General features: G+C 39.8%; 1 protein-coding gene across 1 annotated transcript in view; it reads left to right on the top strand.

Annotated features, from left to right (window-relative positions):
- OLFML2A (olfactomedin like 2A) overlaps nucleotides 1-25,633 on the top strand; it is a 45,752-nt gene that overhangs the window by 5,697 nt on the left and 14,422 nt on the right. Inside the window, exons 2-5 of the mRNA XM_074211596.1 lie at nucleotides 11,979-12,242; nucleotides 15,705-15,812; nucleotides 19,321-19,506; nucleotides 22,119-22,368. Of these exons, the coding sequence (XP_074067697.1) occupies nucleotides 11,979-12,242; nucleotides 15,705-15,812; nucleotides 19,321-19,506; nucleotides 22,119-22,368 (808 nt within the window). The remainder of the gene's footprint in view (nucleotides 1-11,978; nucleotides 12,243-15,704; nucleotides 15,813-19,320; nucleotides 19,507-22,118; nucleotides 22,369-25,633) is intronic.

Raw genomic sequence — 25,633 nt, 5'->3', positions numbered from 1 at the left:
AGGAGCAAGAAAGGGCTATGGAGATCATCTAATCCTCCTGTTTTTTTTAATAAAGAAAGATTTTATTTATTTTGAGTTTTACAATTTTTCCCCCATTCTTGCTTCTCTCCCCCCACCCCCCACAGAAGGTATTCTGTTAGTGTTTACACTGGTTCCATGTTATACATTGATCTCAGTTAAATGTAATGACAGAGAAATCATATCCTTAAGGAGGAAAAATAAAGTATGAGATAGTAAAATTACATAATAATATAACACTTTTTTCCTAATTTGACGGTAATAGTCTTTGGCCTTTGTTCAAAGTCCATAATTCTTTCTCTGGATACAGATGGTATTCTCCTTTGCAGATAGCTCAGAATTGTCCCTGGTTGTTGGACTGAAGGGATGAGCAAGTCCATCAAGGTTGATCATCACCACCATGTTGCTGTTAGGGTATACAACGTTTTTCTGGTTCTGTTCATCTCATCCTCCTTTTTATACACAGGGAAACTGAGGTCCAAAGAGGAAAGTGATTTGTCTAGTTACACTAGTAATAATAGAACTAATGTTGAACCCATGTCCAAATTCATTGATCTTTCCCTTATTCTAAATTTATGTCACTCCCAATTTTAGTGTAAGCCCAATGAATGCAGCAACCTAAACTTTGTCTCTACCTCAGCCACTGAGAGCAGTGCTCTGCAGAGAGCAGAGATAATGATTAAATAAATGGCACAGACAAGCTGTGGTATGTGGAAGTTTAGAGGAAGGAAAAATTCCTGGGAGCTATAGATGTCAAGGAAGGCTTCTTGGAGAAAGTGAGGTAGTTTAAGTGAGTTGAAAGATGGCTAGGATGCAGATAGGCAAGAGATAAAATGGCAGGAGGTAGGCTGGGGAGTAAACACTGGGGACCAAGAAGGCGAAGCATTTTTTTCTGTGACAGAATCATGGAATTAAAAGGGATTTTGGAGACCAGTCAGTCTCTAACTGACCAGGAATTCCCTGTACAATGTCCAAACAAGTATTCAAATAAGTTTGACTTGAAGACCTCTAGTGACAAACCTCCCTTTGCCTCCCAAGTTGGTCATTCCATTTGAGGTTAGTTGCAAGTTTTATATCAGAATCATTTTGTTTTTATATCAGAATCATTTTCAAATGTATCCTTTCACCTTGTCTTCCAAGAGGGTCATCTCTTATAACAAAGAATAATCAGCATAACTAAGCAACCCAACAAAATAGTCTTGAATTATCTAAAAGGTCCCAGACCCATAGCTCCTCACCTCCATATGGAGAGGAGAGAGGTGTCTTCTCAAGCCTTGCAAGTAGGGATTCTTTCTTTTATGGTATTTATTACCCCTTGCACCTAACCCAGTAATAAATGAGCAATCAATCAATAAGTATTCATGAAGTACCTACTATGTATAATACCAGGCACTGTGTTAACTGTAACTTGTTAAGAAATTCTTCCTTACATCAAGCCTAAATCTTCTCCTCTATAATATCTAGCCATTGCTCCTAGTTCAGCCACCTGAGGTTATGAAGAATATATCTAAACTCTATTCCTTTTGATAGCCTGTCAAATATTTGAAGTAAGCTATCTTGCCAAACCCTGACTCCTCTCTTCTCTAGACTCAGTGTCTTCAGTTCATTCATATCATTCCTTCGATGATATGATCAAAAAGCTCTTTACCCTCCTGGTTACCCTACTTCTTCTCCTGTATCTTCTCCAGGGCAGTGGAGAATGATTTTCTAAAATGTGATTCCCAGAACTGAATATAGTACCCTAGATGTGATCTGATCAAGGGAAATGAATATGGTCCTCTTCCAATTTATGGAAAAGATTCTTCTCCTGATAAAGTTCAAGATTTGCATTTTTGGTTGACATGTTACATTGCTAACTCACATTGAGCTTGCAATCCATTAAAATCCCCAGACCTTGTTCTCAGAAACTATTGTCTAACCACCATATGTCTCTTGTTATATATGTGTGGAACTGATTTTTTTTTAAATTCCAAGTGAAGGACTTTTTATTTATTAAATTTCACTTTATGGAGGTCTTTTTGGATACCGTCCTACAAAGTTTTATGTCACATTTTATTAGCATGCCATCCATGCTGCCATCCAAGTTATTTATAATAATGTTAAACAGCATAGGGCCCAGGATAAGCCTTTGGGGCATGACACAAAGGACATCAACCCAACACTCTTTAAGAACAATTACTGAACCAGATCTGAATCCACTTAATGTACTCTCATCTAGCCCATATCTTTCCATCTTGGCCTTAAGAATAGCATGACAGGCATTGTTAAGTATATTGTTGAAAAAAAGAATAGTTGCTATATTACCCTAATCTAGTAGTCTTTGAACACAGTCAATTAAAAGAAAAATGAGATTTGTATTTCATGAAAGTTTTTGGAAGAAACCATGGCAGCTCTTGGTTATTATGGTTTCCTTTCCTAGATATAAAAAAAAAATCACCCCTTCAATAATATGTTCTAGAATTTTTCCAGGAATTGAAATTATGTTTCAGTAATCTGTAGAGGCCAAGACCCATAACTCCCACCTCAGCACAGAAAAAATGAGATGCCATTCTATAGTTTTCAGATTTTACTATCTTCCCTTTTTTTTAGAAAATTAAAGCACTATTTGCCCCTTTCCAGTCCTGTGGGATATATTCCATTTTCCACAATCTTTCAAAGATCTCTAACAATAATTCAATAGTGGCATCTGATTGTTCTTTCAGTCACTTGGGATCTACTTCATTTAGGTCAACTGACTGATACATCAAGGGTGGCTACTAGGGACTTCTATCTTCTCATGTACCTTAGGCTCAATTCTCTGTTAATGATTTTTGTTCAATCCTTTACAAACCAAAGATCATTCTCCTTAGCAGAAAAAAAAAACAAGGAAAATATAGACTGGACTGGATAGTTCATTTAAAATGGAGAAATAAGGATAGAGACTTGGGTGGAGAGCCTTGTATAAGGTGAAGACACGTGAATATTGAGATGGCATAGGATTTGTTTAAAGAATACTCACAGCATGGGGCAGCTAAGGTGGCACAGTGGATAAAGCACTGGCCCTGGAGTCAGGAGTACCTGGGTTCAAATCCGGTTTCAGACACTTAATAATTACCTAGCTATATGGCCATTGGGCAAGCCACTTAACCCCATTTGCCTTGCAAAAACCTAAAAAAAAATACAGCTATGCCTTGAGCCTGGATGTGGTTCAGTATAATGAAAAGAGGACTGGATTTAAAGCCAGAACACTCAGGAGTTCAAATTCTTGTTCTATCACTTACTGTTTGTGAGATCATGAGCAAGTCACTGGGAAACCCAAGTTTCAATCTGATGAAGCTGGCAACTAAATAAAGAAGAATTGGAAGAATAAAGAGGGAGCTCACTGTGTTATAATAGAATAAATCTAAACCTGAAAGGGATTTCAGAGATCATCACCTCTACCTCACCCATCATTTTACAGATGAGTACCCTGAGACCAGAGAGCTTAACTCATTTACCCAATGTCATTCAAGTAGTATGCTCAGAAATGGGATTTGAACCCAGGTTTTCTGATTTCAGAATTAATGCTCTTTCTCTGCACCAGAACTTGGGTGATAGCGGTGTGGTAAAGAAGAGGAGAAAAATATTGGAAGAGACTTCTTGAAGAAACTCTCAAGAAGGCTTGACAACTGATTGAATATGGAAGTATTCAATAGTAGGGGTTGGGGGGAGAAGGAAATATGAAGGATTCCAGCCTAAATGGAAATCAAGAAATCAAGATGATGATGTCATGGATAGAAATAAAGAAGTCATGGGGAGGAGCAGATATAGTGAGACAGATGCTGAATTCAGATTGGGATATGCTGAGTTTGAGGTGCCAGAAGGACAATTAGTTGGAAGTATTTAGCAGTTAATCACAAGGATTTCTATATTAGAAAGTAGATCAAGATTAGAAATATAAAACTGAGATTAATCTAAAAAGAAGCAATCATTGAGTCCATGAGAGTGAATTAGACTACAAAGGGAAAGAATATTGAGAAAGAAGAGTTATACAGGGTGAGTGCTCACAAGGGGGTCAGAAGAAGTGATACTGAGACTCCCTGAAGGTCTCATTGAAGAACTTAAATTGATTATACAGCATGGAAGACACTGGCACAGGATTGCCCAGCATGGCATGCCCTCATCAGTGAGGGTGCTGCACTCTAGGAAGAAGGCAGAATTGAAGTGGCTCAAAGGACATGCGACATCTGTAAGTTTAGAGTACCTACCCCAGGTGTTCACATGAACTATTTGTGCCCAACTTCTGGTAGAGCATTTCAAGCTCTTATTGGCTGATCAGCCGTAGTTGGACACACTATAACTTGTCTCAAACATAGTGATGTTGTTTTGGTCTTCTTTGGTAAGGAAGGACAAGAACCAGCCAACCAACCAGGCCTCAGCAGGGGGGTGCAGTCAATCAACAAGCATTTATTAAGCACTTGTTGTATGCCAGGCACTCTGCTGAGCACTCGTCCAGGAGCTTACTCCAAAGGTGGGAGACATGGCCAAAAGATACTCAAAATGAGTATGTTATTATATAATAAAGTAATTTGGGGAATGAGGCCTCTAGCAGTTTAGGGATAAGGAAAAGATTCACATAGAAGATTGCATTTGAGTCAGAGGATCTGGGTTCAGACCTCAGACCTGTCCCTTACCCTGGGTAAGTCACTTCACTTCTCTCAGTCTATAAAATAAGGAGGAAGAATTAGATGACCTCTAAGTTTCCTTCCAATTCCAAAGTTATGAACTTAGGAATTTATGCTTAGGAAACTTGAGAAGGAAAAGAAAGTGGTAAAGGAGGCTGAAGAGCAAGACAATATTTGGAGCATTGAGAATGGATGATATCTCCCAGATAATAGTAATAGGAGGAGAAGGAGGAGAGAGAAGAGCAAAGGTATTACTATTAATAGGAGTAGGGCCAGCTTTGTGGCACAGTGAATAGAGTACTAGCCCTGGAGTCAGCAGGCCCTGAGTTCAAATGTGATCTCAGATACTTAATAATTACCAAACTGTGTGACTTTGGACAAGTCACTTAACTCCATTGCCTTGCAAAAACAAAACAAAATAAAATAAAACAAATTAATTGGAATAGGGAGAGGAGGAGGAATATTGTAGGAATAATAGGAGGAGGAGGAGGAGAAGTAATGGAAGATTAAAAGATTGAGAGTTGGAACCAACCTTAGAGATGATCCTCTAGTCCTGGGTTAACCTTATTAGTGTCATACATTTCTTTGCTAATTTGATAAAGCCTATGAATGCTTTTTCAGAATAATATTTTTAAATGTATTAACTAAGGGGAAAAGGAGCAAACATTTATTGTTTGTCATGTGCCAGTCACTGTGCTAAACACTTTACAAATATTATTTCATTTGGGTAAAAATTACAGACTTAAAAATAAATAAATCCAAATTATAAAAGAAAATAGTATATTGAAATATAGTTATCAAAATGTAAAAAATTAGTTCAGAGAACCCTGGTTAATAATCTTTGATTCTAATCCAACTAGTTCATTTTACAGAAAGTACACATTTCTATAGTGTTTTAAGATGTATAATACATTTTTTCCCAAGTCCTCTGAGACAGGTAGGAAATAAGGATTATTTACTGTACTTTACAGATGAGGAAATTGAGGGTCAGAGAGATAACATGAATTGTTGAGCTAGTAAATGTGAGAGTTGAGATTCATACCCATGTCAGTTGATCCCAAGTTTAGCATGGAGTGGGGAGAGAGAGGGAGAGGGAGAGGGAGAGAGAGAAAATCAAAGAGATTGGAACTGGGGAAATATGTCTACAATTAGATGATTTGCATTATATATAAACTGGGCCTCATAGCTTAATTTTAAAGTGACTAAACTACCTCAAACAATAGCTCCAGTGCCCAGATTTTCAGGCTTTTAGGACAGAATCACCTTCCAAGTAGGTGGCAGGATATCTTTATGGAAGGAGGTGAGGGGTTGGAGAAGAAATACAAAGCATAAAAAGGGAGAATAGCAACTTTCTTTGGCACCAGTGTTCCCTACAAAATTTAATCCTTCCCAGAGTCTAATTGACTCGTTTTCAGTAAAACCACTAATTTTTCCCCTGATGTTTTTTGAATTCCATTGTGAACTACTTGTAAGCATCTCAGGTCCTGTTTATAGAAAAACCACCAAGAAAATGAGGACAGCAGCCATCTATGTGGGCAGTGAGGAGTTTTGTTTCATGGGTTGAAGTGGGAGTGAAAGAGGAGAGTAGGAACCAGGGAGATCTGGACTTGAAGAAACACATTTTCCAGGTTTGCCTGGAGGGAGGACAGGATTAAGAAAAAGAGCCAGATATAAAAAGTCACCAAATGACTCCCCAGGATGCCTGGGAACACAGTCATGTAAAAGCTCTCTTGATCCTTTATAAAACGATGTCATGAAATGAGCCCTAGATTGGGAGGCAAGAGAACTGGGTTCCAATTTTAGCTCCATTCTTATTTAATCCTAACTTTCGGAAAGTTGCTTACTCTCTCTGAGTCTCTATTTCCTTTTTTTTTTTTCCCCAGATGAAGGGCTTGGAAAAAAGAAAATAGACCCCCTAATGTTACTGCCAACTCACACTCTTTGTTTTAGAAGCTAACATTCTAAGGTCTATTCCTGCCCTAAACTACTATTCTATATTCTAACATTCTCTGTTTTGAGGTTCCATCTAACTCTAATGTGCTGTTGTTAGGAATCTTCCTTCATTGTGTAAATTAGTGGAGGAAAGGAAGGAATTCAGATTCAGCTCCACCTCCAAGTATTTGACGTACAGGGCTTTGTCCTTAGTGAAATGAAAAGATGGGTGGTAGAAGGATAGGAGGTGGGTGGGGGATAGGAGGCATGAGCCAGCTGGGCAGGATTTGACTCCGGGTGGGATGAGGAGGGGCTCCCCTCCTGGAAACCCAGGATTATTACCAAAGGCTATTTCCAGACCAGCTTGAAAACTGACCCATCAGTGGGCCTGAGTAAGCCTTGCCAACCTCCCTGCACCACATAGGACGTTGCACCTCATCACTGAGGGAAAGAATGTAGCAGATGGTTGCTGCTTGGGCAGATGAGCTAAACAGCTTTTCCTGCCCAGTAATGGGGGAGGCTCCAGTTAAGTCCCCCACACCCAATCTCTGTCAGCTCCCCTTTTGCTAGGGCCCCATCAAACACAGATGAGAGTGGCCAGAGAGGCAGAAGGCTGGGATTGTGAAGGGGCAGAAGCAAGGACACCACTTCTCTGAGAGTCTGGAGCCCCTTGGCGGGTAATCTTATGGGGTTCAGAGGCACCCCCATTTAGTACAGAGAGCTAGAGGATGAGTCAAAGTACTTGAGTGTTGGTTTAGCTCTGCCACTTATCATCTATGTGATGTGGGCAGGATTCAGAGCTCACTCAGGGCCTCATTTTCCTGATTTTAGTTTCCTCAATTAAAATTAAGGAATTAAAGACTACGGCCTTTATCAGATATTTTATGTTCTAACATCCCTTCCAGCTCTAATATTATTTGTTTTATTCTCCCTTCTATTTCTGACCCTCAATGTTCTTTCTATCTTCCTTCCTGCCTGTTGCTTTAACCTTCTTTTTTCTACTTTCCTTTCCCTTCCCTTCCCTTTTCTTCCCTCTATCCACATAGGATGATATCATACCCTTACCTGTGGATGCTCTGTATAAAGGAATGTAAATTTTTTAGGTTTGTTTTTTTTTATGCAAGGCAAATGGGGTTAAGTGGCTTGCCCAAGGCCACACAGCTAGGTAATTATTAAGTGTCTGAGACCGGATTTGAATCCAGGGACTCCTGACTTCAAAGCTTTATCCACTACCCCACCTAGCCACCCCTAGGAATGTAAATTTTGATCACTGAAAACCATTTCTTAAGGAACATACCTTAAACCCAAATCACTGGGCTCTCACAAAATTGCCAACAGCAGGTCCCAGACCAAGCCCCACTTTGTCATTGTTTGGTCTGATTGACTAAGAGCAATGTAACTAGCAATTGTTTCTGTTTTGGCCAGATACTTCCCTTCCCATTTATTTTTTGTTTGTGTGTAATTTTTGCCTCCTTTTCTGACCCAGTCTTAATCATCGAATGGGTATTGCTTTGCTCAAACTGAGCTAAGTTAAAGACCTAAGATTAAAAAAAGATACAAAGTCTCCCACTGCATCTAGGGATATCTCCTGCCATCCTTTTTAAAAAAAATTATTTATTTAAGTCAGTGGGGTTAAGTGACTTGCCCAAGGTCACACAGCTAGGCAATTATTGTGTGGCTGAGGTCGTATTTGAACTCAGGTCCTCCTGACTCCAGGGTTGGTACTCTATCCACTGCATCATCTAGGTGCCCCTATCTCCTGTTGTCTTGATCTATGTCTTATCACTGGATCCCGATGGCTCTGGGGGAGAGAGCACAGGGCTCAACTCCCTGATGTCATGATCCTTTTTGAGAAAAAAAAAATCTAAGGCTCCATCTGTATCTAAGATCCCCTTTCATTCTACATTCGATCTTCTTTGTTTTTAACAATCTATGTTCTAATGTCCCATCCAGCTCTGGTAGCGTATAAGATTCTGTGATTGATTAGATAGGATTAGTATTTAAAAGCTCCTGGGACTGTGGAATGTGGCAAACATTGAGCCCTCATGCTGGCCTGGTGTTAACCATTAACAGATAGGAGATAATGACCTGGCAGTTTCAAAAGTAAATTTTGCCAGAAAGTTCTTGTTACCAAAAACTTCCTCCAATAGTCCCAGAGCTCCCAGTTCAGGACTGGTCTCTCTTCCCCACAGAGTTATGAGATTAGAGTTGTATCATTATTTCTAGCCTTCCCTTTCAAAAACCTCCCCAAAAGGAAAAGGGAAGATTAAAATCCCAGGGGTCAAGACCCTGAAGAAGTAAGACTATAGGTCTTGACCCCTGGATTTTAATCTTCACTGAAGAAGTAAGACTGTAGAAAAAGAAACTTTTTAAAAGATGAACACTAATCATCATCATTATAAAAGTGGGAATCCATAACAAATCATAAAAGCAACAAGCCCACATTTCTGTACTTGATTACAAAAAAAATTAGTGACTTTTATGAGGTAGGGAATGTAAATATTATTATTCCCATATTGCAGATGAAGAAATGAAGTTGGAAGAGTAGAAGTGATTTTCCTATTAAAAACTCACATTTCTCTAGCCCTCTACAGTTAACAAAATCATAGAAATTAGAACAAGTAAAGAACTAGTCCAACCATCTGATTTTATAGAAGGGGAAACTGAGACCCAGATAAGGGAAGTATCACTCAGGGAATAGACTGCTTTTCATTTCCATACATTTCCTCCTAAGTTTACAGAGTACTTTGTAATTAAAGGTAGGATGATTATTATTCCTATTTATCTAAAGATGAACCTAAGACCCAGAAGTATTTTTGTTTCTTCCAACATTCTTCACGTAGCATGATTTTGAAGTTCCTCATCATTCCAGTTGCCTTGCTCTGGGCCCTTTCTAGTTTATTAGTCTTCTTTCTCAACATGGCAGGAAGAACTAAACACAACTTTTCAGATGGGTCCTGGCCAGGGTAAAGAATGGTGAGACTATCATTGCCCAAACTCTAGCTACTATTCTCTTTAGTCAACATAAGGTTTAATTAAATTTGCTGATTATCATGTTGAACTGAGCTTGCAGTCTACAAAGACCTCTAGATCTTCACAATCACTAGTATTTTTTTAAACCTTTATACTTACCACTATTAAATTTTATCTTGATTCAGTCCATTATTCTAGCTCATGGAGGTGTTTTGAGATCCTGGCTGCATCTTTTGATCAGTCATCTCCCCAAGTTTTGTTCCATCTCCACATCTGATAAACATGCAATCTATACCATTATCCTAGTCATTTATAACATGGTCAAGTAAGCACAAAGCCCAGGACAGACCTTTGGGGCATTCTTCACTGGAGACCTTCTTCCAAGTAGATATTTACCTTGAGGGGGTAGAGGTAGATAACTCAATGGATAGCGTGATGGGCTGGAGTCAGGGAGGCCTTAGTGCAAATCCAGACTGTTGCTTAGCTTTGTTACTCTGAGCAAGTCTGCCTCAGTTTTTTCAACTGAAAAATGGAAATAACAAGACCTATTTCACAAAGTTGTTATGAACATCAAATGAAATATTTGCAAAGTACTTAGCTCAGGGTCTACCACAGAGTAGGTGCTAAATAAAGTCTTTTTCCCTTCTTTCTCCTCCCTCTGAAATCCTTAGGACTCATTCAACCAGGTCTAAATCTACAGACTCTGCTCTTGTCTAGCCCCAAACTCTTCATCTTGTCCACAAGATTAGCATGAAAGACATTGTCAACATTTTCATAATCCATTAGTCAAGTAACCCTGTCCCAAAACAGGAGGGATCATAGGAAGGAAATGTTTTTATTAAGCCCCTGCTGTGTACCAGACAATCTCCTATGTGCTTTTACTAATATTACTTTATTTGATTCTCACAATGACCATATGGTCTCCATTTCACAGTTGAGAAAACTGAGGCAAATATAACGTAAGTGACTTGCTCAGGGTCAAACAGCTAGTGAGTCTCTGAGCTGGATTTGAATTCAGATCCTCCAGATGCCTCCAGATCCAGTGCTCTATTCACTGCACCACCATGCTTCTTCCTATAATCCTAGGATCATGGATTTATAGAGGGAAGAAACCTCAGCTACCAGTCAGTTCCCTTCCCTCATTTTACAGTTGAGAAAACTGCTCCCACTCATGCTGGTAGACAGTGACAAAACTGGTGCTTTTCTTCCGTTCTCTGCTGTTAGGAGATGGGGCTGGTCTGCCAAGATTTGTTCTTGGGAAGTTCATGTAGCCTCATTCCTGCTTGCCTTTCTAGATATTCACAACCCATCCCTTTAATATATTTTCTAATATTTTTCCAGGAATTGAAACAAGCTCAGTGCTCTATAAACAACAAACTCTGCCTTTGTCCTGGTTTTGAAAATTGGGACATTTGTCCTTATTCAGTCCTGAAGCATAAATCCCAATCTTCACAGTCTTTCAAAGATTTCTGTGTCTGGCTTGGTAATTACATCTGCTATTCCCTTTAGTACTTTGGGATGTAATTCATTCAGATCTGGTGATTCAAATTCATAAAGAGCAGTCAAGCATTCTCTTATTATCTCCTTACCTAACTTGGGCTCCAATTCCTTATTAATAATTTTCTAGTCCAGGATCATTTTTCCTAACAGAAAAAAAAAATTAAATTAGTTGAGTAGTTCTGCCTTCTCTTCTCTAAATATCTAATTCTAAATATCCATTATCATTGTTCTAACCTTCCTGAATAGCTGTCTTATCTTGTTTTGCCTAATAGGACTAAAATGCCCTTCTCACTGTCAGTCTCAACTTGTTTTGAACTTTCACATTCTTTACACTCTTCTTACAAGACCCTGAAGCACTTTGGATCCATTACCCATCCTTGCTTCTACCACCTTTATATCCTTCTTAAAGTTTACATTGATATTTATACAGAACACCCTCTTTCCTTCCTCACTGGAGTTGTTTCTGTTTTCAGAACTTCATTCCTGAGAGCTTTCCAACCCTTTGTCTTGACTTCCTCTGTAGAATTTTGGACAGTGGATTCCTACCTAGCTATCTCTGAATGTTTTAAAATCTATTTTCTGAAAATCTAGGATGCTTGTCAGACTATACATGCATTTCCTCTCCTCCCTTTTCAGAGATTTTAAGATGGAGTAAGAAGACTTCCCCCAAAGGTAGTCAATTTTTCTAATTCAGCAGCCAATTTTTTCTTATTGGTGAGAATCAGGTCCAGAATAGGTTCACTTGTCTCTTCCTTCACTTCCCATAAAAGGGAAATTAGAAGGAACCCTTCAACTTCAGTAATGTTGGTGACCCTACATGTGCCTCCTCAACCTATTGGTTAAATAAGCATTTCTCTCCCCAGTATCCTGTCTGTATCTCCCCAAAGAACCTCTGCTCTGCTATCTCTCCAGGTGTTTGGTGATACAGACCAAGTTCGGATGACTTCAGAGGGCTCTGACTGCCGCTGCAAGTGCATCCTGAGACCCCTGAGCAAAGACGCCTGCAGCCGTGTCCGCAATGGGAGTATGAGAGTGGAAGACTTTTACACAGTGGAAACTGTGAGTTCCGGGGCAGATTGCCGCTGTTCTTGCACAGCTCCCCCTTCTTCCCTCAACCCCTGTGAGAATGAATGGAAGATGGAAAAGATCAAGAAACAAGCACCAGAACTCTTCAAGGTATGGAGAATGAGGCTCACCTGGGAAAGGGAAGCTGCCACAGTGTCTGCAGGGTGCAGAGGCTAAAAGGGAAGCAGGCCCAGGGCCAAATTCAGGTGATTACAGGACACGTGAGGGGTAACCTTCCAATATTCAGCAGTACCTCATCACAAAAACACAACTTATACTCAATCAAAGTGGCAAATCACTTCTCCAATGGAAAGTTGCCAATCTCAATAAATTCCCAAAACTCTAATCTGAGTAAGTTATGGAATCATATAGTGTAAAAGAAGGAAGGTACCTTAGAATACAGTTATCCTTTCCATATCCTGATTATCCTCACAGAGGTTCTGCTATTTCATAGATTGGCATAAGAAATTAAATGGGAATTTTCTGAGAGTTTTGTGAAAGCTGCAGACAACATGCAAAGGTCAATAGATGACAGAAAAAGTTTAAAAACTTATAAATGCATAAAATATATGTATGATATTATATATCAACCCAACTTTTATAATAAGGTACTGTAATTACCCCATTAAAAAAAGAAAAAAGAATTCAGACTTCTTTTCTGGTATGAAGGGAAGGCCAAAAAATTTTATGCAGATTTTCCACACATGTGGGTCAGGGGGGTGCCATAACCCTAATTTTCTCATGGCATCAGGGAGGTGATGCCATGACATGCAAGTGAATTGGATTTAAGTGAGGGAAGGTTGTGCAAAGTCACCAGCCTCACTTTACCCCCTCCCAAAAAAAAAACCACCTGGGTCCTACCAAAATAGACCTTGAATGAAGAATGTTTAGTTTGAATCTTAGTATATAGAATGGGACCCTAGGAGTTACATAGACTGCTCCTTCATTTTACAGATAAAGAAACTGAGGCCCAGAGAGAGAAAGAGATTTGTCCAGGGTTACCCAGATAATTAGGATTGAAGATCAGAATATAGGCCTTCTTCCTAGTACATTGTCTTTTTTGCTCTAACTGCTAGGAGCACATGGGTTTCAATGTCTGTCCAAGAAATTCCAGGGAGTCACTTGTACATTCTTTTTGTTTAGGGTTTTGGCAGAGCTTTGCTTTTCACTCCCATCCAGACTCTTAGTAAGGGTGTTTCTCCAGGTCCTAGATCTCAGGCCCTCTTTTTTAGGGGGTGGAGAAGAGAGGAGTGAGTCAGACTCCAGCCCCAGGAAATTGAGCCAGAGAGCTGAAGATCAGCTCTGTCCCTTGAGGCTTAAGGAAAGTGCAAGAGTCAAACCCATGTTTCCTGTGTGCATTGGTTGAGGGGAGGGATGAATGTTATTGAGGTTGGAGATTTAGGAGGCTTCCAGAGAAGGGCAGCCTTGCCAATAAGCAAGACTTTGGAAAGAGAAGCAAATGTCATGAAATGACAGATATTAGGGAGGGGAGAGTTTGGGGGACTGAAGAACAATCTTTGGAGCAACGGTTGGATGGGGTGGGTATATACATCAAGAAAGGCTGGAAGACAGGTGGGAAAATAATAGTGGGGAATAGGGGAAATGGAATATTTGCAGAGATGGGAGAGAGGAGAGAGGCAAGGAGCTGGGAGCAGCTTTTTTGTGGTCATGGCTTTTGATGTCCCTCTCCTCAAGAGCTGTTTTGTGTAATAATCACACACACACACACACACACACACACACACACACACACACACACAGAAGTCCTTTGGCTTCTCATGCCAGCCTTTCCACCCCCTCCCAAGAGAACAGTGACTTCAGTTAAAGTTCAATCAGGATAATGTCCTGGGTGTGTGCTTTTTGTCTCATCATTTTTCCAGTTTGGTGTGGGGAGACCTGAGCTATGGAGTCAATGAGGGAAAGTGTGTGGGCCCCAGACCCAGCAAAGAAGCATCAAACACATATGGGAAAGGGGCATAGGACCAAGAGAAGGGAGGAGAACTGAAAGCAGTAAGAGTGCCCAGGAGCCAAGGCCTCAGGTGCATTCTGAGGAAGGGACCCTAATCCACCAAACACACTGATTACCAGCTTTAGACTCTTATGAGGAATTGATTTTTGGCTATCATGCACTTTTGGCAGACAGAAACCTTAAAATGTGAACTTTTAGAACAAGAATAGTTCTTAGAACATAGAATACAATGACTGGAAATAACCTTAAAAGAGAATTTTAAGTTTGGAAGGAAACGACATAGAACATTAGAGCTAAAAGGACTGTAAACCATAAATTGTTAGAGCTAAGAGAGCCTTTAGGGTGTAGACTATCAGAACAAGGGAACTTAGAATATTAGATATTAGAACTGGAAGGTATTTTAGTACATAAATTGTTAGACTTGGAAGGAACCTCAGAATGGAAAGTGCTGAGTCAAAAAAAGTTGAAAAGGGCCTTAGATCACAAACTATGAAGACTAAAGAAACATGAAAACATAGATCATGAGCTAAAAAGCTCCTTAGAACCCACAATATGAGGTCTAGAAGGAACCTTAAAAAATAGAAATTGTTAATGCTGGAAAAGGACTTTAGAATATAGAATGTGAGGCCTAGAAGGAAGCTCAGAATATTGAATATCAGGGGTGGAGGGAACCTCAGAAACATAAACTGTAAGAGCTTTTAGATAATAAGAAGAGATCTTAGAAAATAGAATGTTAGGGTTCAAAAGTACTTTGAAACATAGTACTTCAAGGGAACAAAGATTGTCAAAACTGAGAGAAACTGTAATCTAACATCATTTTACAGATTAGAAAAACTAGAATGGGGAAATGTCTTGCCTTGGGGTCACATTGTGAATTGGTGGCAGAATCCCAACTGGAACCTAGGTTTACTGAGTACTGGTTCAGCATTCTTTCACCACTAGATCAATTTTCCTTAAAACCAAAATGTCAAAGAAATCTAGTATGGGAAGTGTAGACCTCAGAAGTCATCTAGTTAAATCCCTTACCTAATGTATATCTCTCTTACAATTTGAATACCCACAGTGCTGAGGGACTCACTGTCTTTTGAGGCAAATCTTCCCAATGATGGGGAGCTCTAACTGTTAGGAAGTTCTTTCCTATTTCTTTTATTTTTTTTTATTTTTTTTTTAGTTCTTCCTTTTTCAGACTGAACCCTGCCTCCCTAAAACTTCCTTTACTTGCTCAAAGTCCAGTATTTGAACTCAGGTCCTCCTGACTCCAGGGCCAGTACTCTATCCACTGCACCACCTAGCTGCCCCTGAAGTAGATTCTTGGTGGAAACTAATTCTAGTTCAACAGCAATGGAACCTCACTTGCTGAGAAGTTAAAAGTGACAGGAATACTTGTTACTGTCAAAGCTTCCTGAGCCAGAGGTCATCTGGTTCTACTACTTGCTGTAGTATGAATCCTCTACACCATCCCCAACAAGTGTTTATCCAACTTCTGCTCAAATACTTCCCTTAACAGGAATCTTACTATCTTGCAACACATTTTGGGACCCCAAGTAGGGGCATTAGATGTGAAATCTGGATATTTGAAGAACTGTGACCTTTTTTCTTTATAGCTCCAATCTATGGTCGACCTCCTGGAAGGAACGTTGTACAGTATGGACCTGATGAAAGTCCATGCCTATATCAACAAAGTGGCCTCTCAGATGAATACCCTGGAAGAGGTGAGAGTGTCTGACTTCTTCAAGATGGCAACAGAGTAAGGGACTAATGACTAGAGTAGAAGCAAAATTCCATATTGGGTCAAATATGGGGCACAATTTTTCCCTTAAATCTTATTTGAATGAAATCTGGAGTCTGAAAATCCCAGGCTACCAAGAAAAGAAATCTTTGTTCCCTTCTATACCTTCTCTTCTTCAGGGCAAATAGAATAAAGGAAGGAGTGAGGACCAGTTCCATCTCTGCCATTAAGGGGGCCAAACAAATGGAACCAAGCCCTTCCTGGCTCAGCCTTAAACCTTTTAGAACAAAAATGGAGACTTGTTGGAAAGAAGGATTGTTTTAGTACCAAGAGACTTAACTCTGTTTTCCAGCATACTACCTGGCCTGTAAAACATGCTTAATAAGTGTTTGTTGAGTGAATCAGTACATTCAAATCCCATCTCTGGTATTTTCTAGCTGTGTGACCCTGGGCAAGTCTTCCTTTCCCTGAGCCTCAGTTTCTTCATCTAGAAATTGATACTAATAAACCTTGCCCTCCCGATCTTATGCTATTTGAATGTTCAAGTAGGACAGAAATGTGAGTTATTCTAATTCTTCCTTGCTTTATTACCCCCCAAAACCTGCCTCTAATCTAGTCAGCTTCCTAACCTGGAGTAAATTATGAGATGAATATCTATGGACAACTCTCCATTAATATTGTTATTAGAGGCTGCCTGGGAGAAAAGGAAAAGAGAACTGGACCTGTAGTCTGGAGTCATTTTATGGATCTAATACTTACTTGCTATATGACTTTTATATTTCTTTCCCTGGACCCTAATTTCCTCAAATTGAGCTCAATAATGCCTGCACTGTCTATCTCAAGCTTTGAGGCTAAGATGAAATAAGGTGAATAAAGTGCTCTGTACACAGTAAAAAACCAAGCTAACAATTATAGTTAGATTTAAATTTATAGGTGTAAATTTGTATTACTGGCATTGAACCCAAGGCTCAGTTCACAATAGTGAATAGTTAATAAGTTTGTAAGTAAATGTAACTAACTCATTTTCTTCACCTGGTAGTTATTCTTACACTCTTCTGGACCATGGGGATGAAAGGACTTTGTAAACAGGAAAACATTTTTGCCTCTGTCTTTACTAGCTGGGTCTCTAGGCTTCATCTGCCTTGGCCCAACCTTTCAGACTTTGACTAGAAAAGGTCCCTTCAGGCTTCCTGCCCCTGCCTTCAGTCTATACCCAGCCTTCCTTATCTCCAGACTCCTCCAGCTTCAGTGTGAATATCTTTTACTTTCCTCTTTCATGCATCTGAGAGAGAAGTTGAATTTTTCAATAATTCATAAGGATTAGCATGTATTTACATATTTCCTATCCCTCATCTCATTTAAATCTTGAAAAGACTTTGTGAAGTATACCAGTTTTGCAGGTCTCATTGTCTCCATTTAGCAGGTGAAGAGACTGAAATCCAGAGAGTGACAAAGTCAGTGGAATGTCCACTTTGGTATTATTAATAGTAATCTTATAATAATAGCTGAGCAGTTAGGTGGTACAGTGATAGAGCACCAGTCTGGAGTCAGAAAGACTCACCTTTGTCAGTTTAAGTCCAGCCTCAGGCACTTCCTAGCTCCATGACCCTGGGCAAGTCACTTAACCCTTCATCTATAAAATGGGCTGGAAGAGGAAATGGCAAAAAATTTGCCAAGAAAACCCCCAAAAGGGGTCACAGAGTCAGACACAACTGAACAACAGTGACCATACAGTGCTTTAAGATTTGCAAAACGCATTAAAATTATTTTTTTTATTTTTTCCTCAAAACAACCCTGGAAGACAGGTGCTATTATTGTCCCCATGTTACAGATGGGGAAACAGATGCAAGCAGGTTAAATGACTTGCTCAGTGTTACTAGGCTAGTATCTGAGGCAGCATTTGAACTTGGGTCCTCTTCATCTCAAGTTCTGTGTTCTACCTACTGAAACACTGTGCTGCCTCTAGCTAGGTTTAATGCTTATCTGAAAATGTAGGCTTCTTGATTATCAAGTCAAGACCCTTAACTACATTTTTTTAAGCTATAAAAAAATCACATGCTATTCTTTGGGAAGAAGTAAGGAAGGAATGATGTTGGAAAGAAGGAAGAAAGATAAGAAGGAGGAAGAAAAAGTTTCATATGGTAGAGGGACTCTCATAATAATATACTGTATACAACACTGATGGCTAGCATGTGTTACTTTATGAGAAAATTATACACATGGCCTTGAGAAGGAACTTAGAGGTCATCTAGTCTAAAGATTTAGATTTCTCATTTTTAGGTGAATAAAACAAATCTTAAGAAAGTTAAGTGACTTGCCCAAGGTCACAAAGGTGCTAAGTGGTCAAGTAAGAATTTGAGTCAAAGTTCTGATTCCAAATCAGTGTTCATCCATCCCATAGCACCTGCTACTTCTGGTGATGCTCCCTGGTCTCCAGTCATAAGATATGGTCTGCAAAAAATCAAAATTAACTTTATTCAGGCTGTTAGCAAAAAGCAAGTATTAATGACTATACTGAATCATCACAAGGGTCCCATGATGCAGAGATTCAGAAAACACAGGTCCAAACCTTGCCTCTGATTTGTGTGATCCTTTGACTCAAGTCCACTCATGTAGTCTCAATCTCCCCATCTGTAAAGTGAAGAGAATGAAACCCTGCTTTTCTCTCAGTGATGTTGTTTAGTTAGCTAAGATACATATGTGGAAAGCATTCCATGGAAGTATTATTTTCTCATTTTTCAGATGAGGAAAATGAAGCTCAGGTTACATGGGTAGTAAATTACAGGGTAAAAGCTTTAACTCAGGTCTTACATTCTTACTCTAGTTCTGTTGTCTATTACCCAACACCCTAGAATGGTGGAAAGGGGAAGAGGAGTAAGGAATGGCAAGAGGGACTCTGTGGTACAATGACAATAATTACAACAGCAACAGGGCTATTGTTGGTAGAGATACTAGAGTAGTTTGCCATTTTTTCTTCAGCTCATTTTACAGATGAGGAAATTGCTGCAAATGAGGTTCAGTGACTTGTCTAAGTTCACACAGCTAGTCAGTATCTGAGGATGAATTTGAACTTAGATCTTATTCTATCCACTGCACCACCTAGGACTTACTATTTACATTATCTAGGTAGGTAAACTGAGGTTCATAAGGGAAGTTATTAGAGGCTGCCTGGGAGAAATGAAAAGAGAACTGGACCTGTAGTCTGGTTTATGGGCCTAAATCTAATACTTTACTTGCTATATGACTTTGGTATTTTCTCTCCATGGACCCTAATTTCCTCAAATTAAGCCCAATAATGCCTGCACTATCTATCTCAAGATGTGGCTTTGGGACTAAGGTGAAATAAGGTGAATAAAATGCTCTATAAACAGTAAATAACCCAAGGTTACACAGCTACAATCAGATCTAGGATTTGAATCCAGATGTTTCTCCCCAAAAGTTCAATGTTCTTTCTATTACATTGTTATGCTTCTCATCCCTGTCCCTTGCAGACCATTAAAACAAACCTTAGCCGGGAAAATGATTTCATGAAAGAAAGTGTGGCCCACCTGACCCACCAGATGAAGCGTTATGAGAACTACTCAGATATCATGATGAGTATAAAGAAGGAGATATCCAGCCTGGGCTACCAATTGTTGCAGAAGGATGCAGCTGCTGGCCCTGAGAGCAAAGTCCAGGTAAGTCAGAGCCTTGGATTAGATTAATCATGAAAATGGCCCGTGTTCCTAGAAGACTTTCTAGTTTGCAAGTCGATTCCTCACAAAAACTCCATGAGGTAAGTCATGCAGATTTTTTTTAATCCTTGTTTTATAAATGAAGAAACTGAGTCACTTGAGAGGTCACTCGATCAGAAATAAGAGTACAGTATGCCTTCTTGACTACTCCCTAAAACTTTTGATGCCAGGCTAGTCTCCAAAGAATGACTGATTCTTTTTTTTACAAGTTTTTTTTTTTTAGGTTATTGCAAGGCAAACGGGATTAAGTGGCTTGCCCAAGGCCACACAGCTAGGTAATTATTAAGTGTCTGAGACTGGATTTGAACCCAGGTACTCCTGACTCCAGGGCTGGTGCTTTATCCACTACCTAGCCGCCCCCTTTTACAAGTTTCTAGGGATGTTTCTAGTACCATTGCTCCTGAGTCCCCATCATTCACTTTCCTATTAACAATCTGCCAAACCCGATTAATTAGCTTTAAGCAAAAGCCTTTGCTAAGATGACATATTAAGAAAAATTGGTATAAAAGACTCTCCCCAAAATCACACTCTCTCACAGACACGGTCCATGGAAAGAGGAGGCTCCTACTGAGAGGACAGTGGAAGTCAGGCATACATGAACCAGCTGATCCCTAAGGTACAAAAATGCCACAAAAGTGACTCCTAACTTCTGGAGCTTTATGACCAGAAGTCCTTTCTTTAGTCCATAGCCAGCATTCTTCTTTAATGCAAAGCTTCCTTCCTCCTCAGGTGACTCATCTTTCCACATCTGTTTGAGGGATGTTCCCCTAAGGAGAGATATCTGTATTAGTCGGGTGAGGCTGGAATACCTGAGGATGCCAACCATTTTGTCACTTCTACTTCAAGCTAAAGCTTGATAATTCCTGATGAGACCTGCCTGTTCAAAATCTAGACACACAGATTGCACAAAAGTAAAAAATTTATCAAGTGAAAGTGATGATAAGGAATTGTCTTATTATTTGTACTGGTATGATCAATGGAAGTGGCAGAGAAGGAGATTTCATCTCAGTGCAGGGGGAAAAACGCATTTTGACAATTAGAGCAGCCCCAGAATGAGAGAGGCTGGCTGCCTTGGACATCCCTCTTCTCCTAGTGTAAGGTTGGAAGACTGTCTCTCTCTCTCTGGGGTGATGGAGAGGAAATTCCTCCTTAGATACAAATTAGACTAGATTTTTTATCAGGTTCTTCTAGCTCCAAGATCCTGGAATTACTAGTAGAATCATTAATGATAACAATCTAGTACATATGAAATGTAGAAATTTAAAATAAACATCAAATGAAAGCCACACATTGCCTTGAAAAAAAGATGAGTAAAAGGATTGGAAATTGGATTATATGTGTAATATTTGTCATAATACCAAGAGTTTTCCATAGATCATAAATTGTGGAATATAGAAACATCGATTAAGATGAAGGGGATCCTAAAGAAGATCACAGTAATGAAATTAGTTTAGGGGTCAGTTAAACCCAATCCTTCAATGAAAAAAAATCCTTAATTCAAGTTTTACTTAGGGCTTCCTTAAAAGAATGGCAAAGAAACTTGGTTTCTTCTTCATGGCAAATGATTTCATCAAAGCAACTCAATACATTAATGACATAGCCAGGACTTGAACCCAGATCTCTAGACTCCCAAGGGGTGTGCCTTCCTTTATGATTCTTCCCTTATCTGCTTCAACAATAGATTATGTAATGAACTTGGCCAATAAGGCCCCCATGCTGTTATTGTGAGTTAACACCAGAGTCATCTGAGCAGTAATAAAAATAACATTATTCATGCTCATAATAATAATAATAATAATAGAAAAAACACTCTCCAAATTCCTATACACTAGAAACTATTCCTAGGAATGGAATAATGAGGTCATGTTCAATCATTTAAGTCACACTTGACTCATGACCCCATTTAGAGTTTTCTTGGCAGAGATATTGGAGTAGTTTGCCATTTTTTCCTTCAACTCATTTTATGGATGAGGAAACTGAGGCAAAAGGGGTTAAAGTGACTTGTCCAGACAAGTGTCCAAAGCTAGACAGTGTCTGAAGCCAAATTTGAACCCAGGAAGATGAGTCTTCTTAGCTCCAGGCTGGGCACTCAATTTACTCTACCACGTAACTGCCCCCCCCCAATGAGATCATAATAGCCAGTAAAAGATTGAGTTGTAAAGTGAAAGATTCACATAATGTCAAACTTGAAAAGGAATTTTGGATTATAGAATGTAAGTTGGTATCTAACTTTGAAGTATAGAATGACCTGGAAGGGATCTTAGGACATAGAACATAGGATATTAGAAGTAGAAAAAACTTTAGAGGTCATCTCAGATTAACCCTATCATGACAAAACAAGAGACAGAGAGAAATGTCTTACCTACAGACATACAGCTAGTAAATTATACAAACAGGTCCCCTGACTTCCATGTCCATTTTGTACGTTGTATTCCTCCAGAGACAATTGGAAAATCGAGTTACCTGGACATTGATTTGAGAATTAGAAACCTATTTCCCCAATTCCAAGTGTCTGTCAGTATCTCTAGGAACCTTTTTTCCTCTTTCTTTCCTAGGAGACAGCTGGTGGAAAAGGCAGGGAAACCAGCAAATATTCTGGGGTCAAGAAAACCTTTGGGGATAAGTCTGTCTCAAGGCCTCCCAAAGACAAGCATCTGAAGGTCGAGAAGGTGAGGAAAGACACCGGGAAGGGCAAAACTCTGCAAGCCACAGCTAGACCCCGGGCCCTCCCACACCAGCAAGCGGTGATCCGGGGCATCACCTACTACAAATCCACAAAGCAGGAAGAGGTGGAGGATGCAGCTGGTAAGACTCTTAAGGTGGTTTCATATTTTTCATTGATACAAATAACATTAGGAGATTGTTGTGTGTCCTTGGTTGTTGACGTTGCTAGGGATTGGGGGTCAGGATGACAAGGGAAATAGAACATGGAAGGTGAGATCATATGACACAGAATGGAAGAGTGGAAGGGGAACTTTAGAAAATTGGAGGCTTGGGGACAGCTAAGGGGTATGCCAGCCCTTAAGGTCAAGAGGGCATGAGTTCAAATTCTGACTCAGACACTTACTAGGTGTTTGACCCGGGCAAGTCACTTAACCCCAATTGCCTAAAAATAAAGAAAATAGGAATCAGAACTGGAAGGAACTGTCAGTGTTTATACTGAGCTTGTTATCAACAGTCCAGACAGAATTTCTGGGGATTTCTCTGCTGCTGCTCCTACCACACATAATTCATACAATGGCAGGACTTCCCCAGCGTCAGTTGTTCCCTTCTGTTCAGCTCAACTGAGGAAGAACCACAACCTGGCTCCCATATTTATTCCTTCCTTCACTTTACCAAAAAAAGTCACAGCTGCAGGAATCTGACTTTGCCAACAAGACCTGTGGGAACCAAGGCTTTCTGTCTGGCAAGCAGCCCAAGACCCATCCACTCTCTCCCTCCCATGTTGCCGGACTGGCCAGACCAAAGGCAAGGACTCTGGAAAGGGATGCTAGGCCCTAATGTCCACCTTCCCATTATGACTGGGAGGAGCTCCAGGGCCAGGCCTGATATGTGAACAGGAAAGAGGCAAGGAAATGTTGATGTGCCCTTAATAAATTGTTAGCACATCAAAGGTGGGGAGGTGGGGGAAAGAAGCTGGCCTAGACCCAATCTGACTCCCCCTTCCCCTTGGTCACCCAGGTCCTTCTAGATCCAGCTTTTGTTTCTTCTGTAAAATGAAAGGTGAGACTAAGTGATTCTAAGGTCCCTTTGAGCTTTCACATTCTAATGGTCTAGCATTTTGTATTCTTAAGGTATGATGGAAAATATTTTGGATTTAGGACTAGGAGACTGAGGTTCATATCCTGACTCTGGGGCAAAATACAGCAGTCCTCAACTTCAGTTTATTCTTTAGTTAAATAAGGATAATAATACTTGTATTGTCTATTTCATCTTGTCTCTAGAAAAGTTCTTGGTAAAATTTAAGGTATTCTCCAGAAACAGATGTATATATGTATATAAAAATATGTACATATATGTTGTATCCAACTCTTTGTGACCCCATTTGGCAAAATACCAGAGTGGTTTGCTATTTTGTTCTCCAGGTCATTTTAGAGATAAGGAAACTGAGATAAACAGTTAACATGCCCAGGGTCACATAGTGTCTAAGGCTAGATTTGAACTCAAGAAAATGAATCTTGCTGATTCCAAGCTCATTGCTCTATCTACTGCTTCACCTACCATACATATATATGAGTGTGATTTATTATTCAAAGGTCCTTTCTAGCATTAAGCTTCTGTTTTCTAACATTATCCTTCTGTCATTCTATATTCACTTTACTTGATATTAAGGTGAATCACCATGATTGCCCCCTTTCCCAAAGGTGAGCTGGATACAAGATGGTAACTCTAGAGTGGGAAGAGACATTAGGTAGGAATATGTTGGTAAATATTTAACAACAGTGTGGGAGGTGGATGAGGAGGAGGGGGAATATGGATATAGGACACACTTTTATGTTTAATCTATGTTATTAACACTTTCTTAAATCTAGATAATCAACAAAACAATAAATCAGACTTTGATTTGTACTGGTTCTGATCTCTCAGGTGTAAAAATCAGCTTTCTGTTTCAAGTTGGTTCCAGCCAGTCCAACCCTCTCATTTTTTTAGTTAACAAATCTGAAGCCAGAGAAGTTAAGTGATTTGCCAAGGTCACAAAGGTAATAAGTGTCAGAGCTGGTATTTTAATTAAATTATAGGTCTAAAAGACAGATCTGTCTGATCGTGAGCCACTTAATCCCTCTTGAGACTTAGTTTCCTAACCCATAAAACAGGAATAACATACTTATTATACTATCTTCCTCACAGGAGTGTTGGGGGTGGGGTGCCTTGTAGACTTTAAAGTCCTTCAGAAATGTTATTATTTCTTAGTAGGCAGTCAGCTGCTTACAGCTGTGCCTCTGAATTGAAGATTTGCAGAATTGTAGGGGAGAGGTTATAGGTGAGGAATGTGGAGATGGGATAAAAGGGGATGCTGCAGTTAATTTCGTGTGGTGTTTGACCATCACTTTGACAGCCTGGTGGGGAGAAGGGGTTAAGTCAGGGCTTAGAGGCCAAGGTTGGTTTGTTTCTATGGTTTGGGGCCATAGCCCAGGGATAAAGAGGGATGCTGTGGTCACTTTGTATGTTGTTTGACCCCATCACCATGACACCCCTGTGGAGAGAAAGGATAAAAGATTATTGCTTGGAAACCAAGGTTGGTATGGCTCTATGGTTTTTGGCTACAGCCCGAGGATGTCAGCCAATATTTAGGCTGATTAGGACAAGGATTACCATAGGGATTTGAACTCTGCCATAAATAAATTGCAAAAGCCCCACACCCCCAAAAATGATAAAAAAAAAGAAAAGGTGAGGGGACCTCTCCTTTCTAGAACCAGGCTAGTCCCGCCAGTAGGCGGTAAAACTTTTCAAATCCAAATTAGATGACAGGAGGAGATAATTCTCTAGGGGAAACTGAGTAGAATGGTGTAGATGAAGCAACTTTGGACCCATGTTTTTATAAAGTATGGGATCTTGTCAGCTAACTAGACCCTGGTCCAGTCACCTTTTCTATTTAGTCTTCAGTATGAAAAGGTTGTAACATACCCCCTAAAGTCCTTTCTAACTTCAACACTCTATATTCTTCTCAACCTTAAAATTCTATATTCTAACTTTCTATGTTCTAAGGTCTTTTCCTGCCCAGCACTCATTATTCTAATGTTTTGTATTCCAGGATCCATTCCAGCTCTGACATTTTATGTTCCCACAGTCCCTTTCAGTTCTAACGTTTTCTGAGTTTATGAGCTATTGTCCCAAATGACCTCCTTTATTTTCCCTATCTATTTTTGTTACTTGCCCATAGCAGCAGGGCTGGTAATTGACCTACCGTCAAGTTGTCTCAAACAACATTTTTAGTGAGAAGTCTTGACTCTTAGAGAGAGGGACAAATGTGATTGATGTCTGATGGCAGAAGCAGGAACAGTGCTGTCTCCCTGGGAGCCAGTGTGCAGAGCTGGTGACTTTGGCTCCTTTAACCCTCATAGTAAACAAA

This window comes from Macrotis lagotis, chromosome 1, assembly GCF_037893015.1.
Source record: "Macrotis lagotis isolate mMagLag1 chromosome 1, bilby.v1.9.chrom.fasta, whole genome shotgun sequence".
Lineage (NCBI taxonomy): Eukaryota > Metazoa > Chordata > Mammalia > Peramelemorphia > Peramelidae > Macrotis > Macrotis lagotis.
Note: the sequence above shows the minus strand (reverse complement) of the source record. Positions and strands in the feature narration are given on the sequence as shown.